Below are 2702 nucleotides of genomic sequence, written 5' to 3'. Positions count from 1 at the left end.
CAGGATCTGCGGAAGGAGAGGTTGTTCTGATTCCAAGAATTGATTTGTCCCCGTCTGACACTGGCCTCCCATTTAAATTAATTCGAAGACAGTTTCCTGTGATGCCAGCATTTGCAATGACTATTAATAAATCACAAGGACAAACTCTAGACAGAGTAGGAATATTCCTACCTGAACCCGTTTTCGGACATGGTCAGTTATATGTTGCTTTCTCTCAAGTTCGAAGAGCATGTGACGTTAAAGTTAAAGTTGGGAAATTAGTCAAGCACTCTGAAAGTGTTTTTACTCTTAATGTGGTATAGAGGGAGATTTTAGAATAAGTTTAATCAATTTATCAGTCATTGTTTTTATCAGTGTTCTTTTTAAAAAATATATTTTATTGATTTTTTACAGAGAGGAAGGGAGAGGGATAGAGAATTAGAAACATCGATGAGAGAGAAACATCGATCAGCTGCCTCTTGCACATCTCCCACTGCGGATATGCCCACAAACAAGGTACATGCCCTTGACCGGAATCGAACCTAGGACCCTTCAATCCGTAGGCCGACGCTCTATCCACTGAGCCAAACCGGTTAGGGCTCAGTGTTGTTTTTAATATCATGTCTTTGTTGTTATATTATGTTGTTACTGTTTATTAATCAATTTATATATTGTTTTCATATACATTTTACTACTTTTCTTTAATCTCTGACACTTCTATTATAGAGAAAGGGTGAATAACAATATTAAAATATTTCTTCTAATTAATTTCCTTTTAATGTGCACAAATCTGTGCACTGGGCCACTAGTAAGTCAATAAATAATGACTAAAGGAGAACCAAAAACTGCTGGGGGGAATTGTAAGCAGCCTCCCCAGGGAAAGCAGAAAGGCTATGCTTAAGCACCTATGGAGTTGGGGAAGAAGAATTAAGATGCTGCACCTTCAAGAAGCTCCATTCCCCCCTCTTGCTAGAGAGTGGAAGCTGAGTTGGGCCACTGGGACAAATCCCCTGTATTTGGGAGCCTAAGAAATCTAATTCAGGACTCTGAAAGAGAGAAATCTTAGCAACGTTGGGACTGAGCATTTTTTTAGGTTTCTCTCGTAATGACATGCGAGGCAAGGCCAGGAGCTGCCTGGAACTGCTCTGTATGTGGCAGCTGCCCTCCAGGTGGAGAACTTGCTGTGCTTTGCACTGCCTCCACCAGCATCCCTGTGAGGAGGCTTCTGGAGTCCAGGTGCCCACACACCTCAGTGCTTACCACGGAGGGCAGACTAAGCTGCCTCCAGGAGCTGTTTCTTCTTTCCCTCCTTTCCACTGCAGATGAAGCCCAGGAAGCAGAAGCCATTCGGATCCTGACTTCAATCTTAAACATTCGAGAGTCTACATGTAGCGGAGCTCCCCAAAAAATTGTCTTCGTTCTGAGAATCCTGGTCATGCTTTACTACCTGATGATGAATTCTTCAAAGGCAAGTTTCCCCAGAAAGTCAGCATGTCTAAAATTGAGATAGAAATCCCTCTAGTTGAATCCAGCTGTGTTCTGCCCAATTGCATTAGCGTTTGTCCTAAGAGTAAGCCCCTACTCCAGAAAAGCTCAGAGGCTCATGCCAGGTTTCATTTGTTGAGTCCAGCCTGCATAATGGAAACTGGATTGTCCTCTTTCCTCAAGGGGGCCTTCCCAGAGTTGCATAGGTAAACTGAGGCAGTGGCAGTACTAGAAAGCCTGCAGGGCCTGAGGGCTCTGGGGAGTCCTTGCAGGAATGGAGTAACAGCTTTAACTACACTCAGTGAGTTCCTGCAGGTTGGCAGTTTATTTATGGTCCTGTCATCTCTCTGCCCTCCAGTGTTGGTTCAAAGGGCCCTAATTAAGATCCTACAAAGATCTCACTTTGCTATGAAAGTGTACTTAGTTTGTCAAGCCAGGTGACTTTTTCTGGTGTCCCCTTCCCCACCCAGCACACATGTGGCTAGCTCTAAGGATCCAGTATGTGTTCACAAGTTTCCAACAAGAGCTCAGTGGCTGGTGTGAGAAGCTGATGGATCCTTTCCCATGTTTCTGGGATTGAGCACAGATGGGGCTTCCCAATGTAATGCTTCCCTGTGACAACTTCCTTTCGTCACTGCAATTCTATTCCAGGCACAAGAATATGCCACCAGAGTCTCTAATATAGCTCAAGAAAAACAGCTCAGTGCCCAAGAACAAAACCTCATTGAACAATTACTACATATCATCAACACTGAAGTAATTTTGCCCGTTCCTTAGTGACCCATGGTTCCACGTCAGGGCCTATTCAAGCGACTATTGAACATGTAACATACTCCAGCCTTGTGCAACTGCTTTGAGGTACTATGAATTGCTGAAGTTCCCACCCTCTTGCCCTGTGACTTCACATATAGTGTGTTTTTATTCTTTCTTGCACAGCATATGTAAGGGAATATAGAGCTTTGGGCATAGAAATCAGTAAAACTTGTTTATCACGACCTTTGCACTTGGTTTATCATGACTTTGTACAACTTTGAGTAATGTGCTATCTGCTCACTGATAGGGTATTTGTAATTAAACTGCAAACAGTTTTTCATATTTCCCAGAAGTCTCCAAGTGATGCATGTTCCATAGATCTCTGCCAGAAAAAAAAAAAAAAAAGCGGGTGGGGGTAGGAAATAAGCTATATTGGAGCAAAGTTTCCCTATTCTACTGGAATTAAGTTAGCATTAATTTGAGGT

The 2702-nt window shown here is 42.9% G+C and overlaps 1 protein-coding gene across 1 annotated transcript in view; it reads left to right on the top strand.

The window, feature by feature from the left end:
* ZMYND12 (zinc finger, MYND-type containing 12) overlaps positions 1 to 2459 on the top strand; it is a 22625-nt gene extending 20166 nt beyond the window's left edge. Inside the window, exons 7-8 of the mRNA XM_005866056.2 lie at positions 1302 to 1447; positions 2116 to 2459. Coding sequence (XP_005866118.1) covers positions 1302 to 1447; positions 2116 to 2241 — 272 coding nt within the window. The 3' untranslated portion in view covers positions 2242 to 2459. The remainder of the gene's footprint in view (positions 1 to 1301; positions 1448 to 2115) is intronic.
* Positions 2460 to 2702: the final 243 nt, after the last annotated feature.

The sequence above is a fragment of the Myotis brandtii genome, unplaced genomic scaffold (assembly GCF_000412655.1).
Source record: "Myotis brandtii unplaced genomic scaffold, ASM41265v1 scaffold220, whole genome shotgun sequence".
Classification (NCBI taxonomy): domain Eukaryota; kingdom Metazoa; phylum Chordata; class Mammalia; order Chiroptera; family Vespertilionidae; genus Myotis; species Myotis brandtii.
The sequence above is the reverse complement of the archived record's forward strand: the minus strand, read 5'-3'. Positions and strand labels throughout refer to the sequence as shown.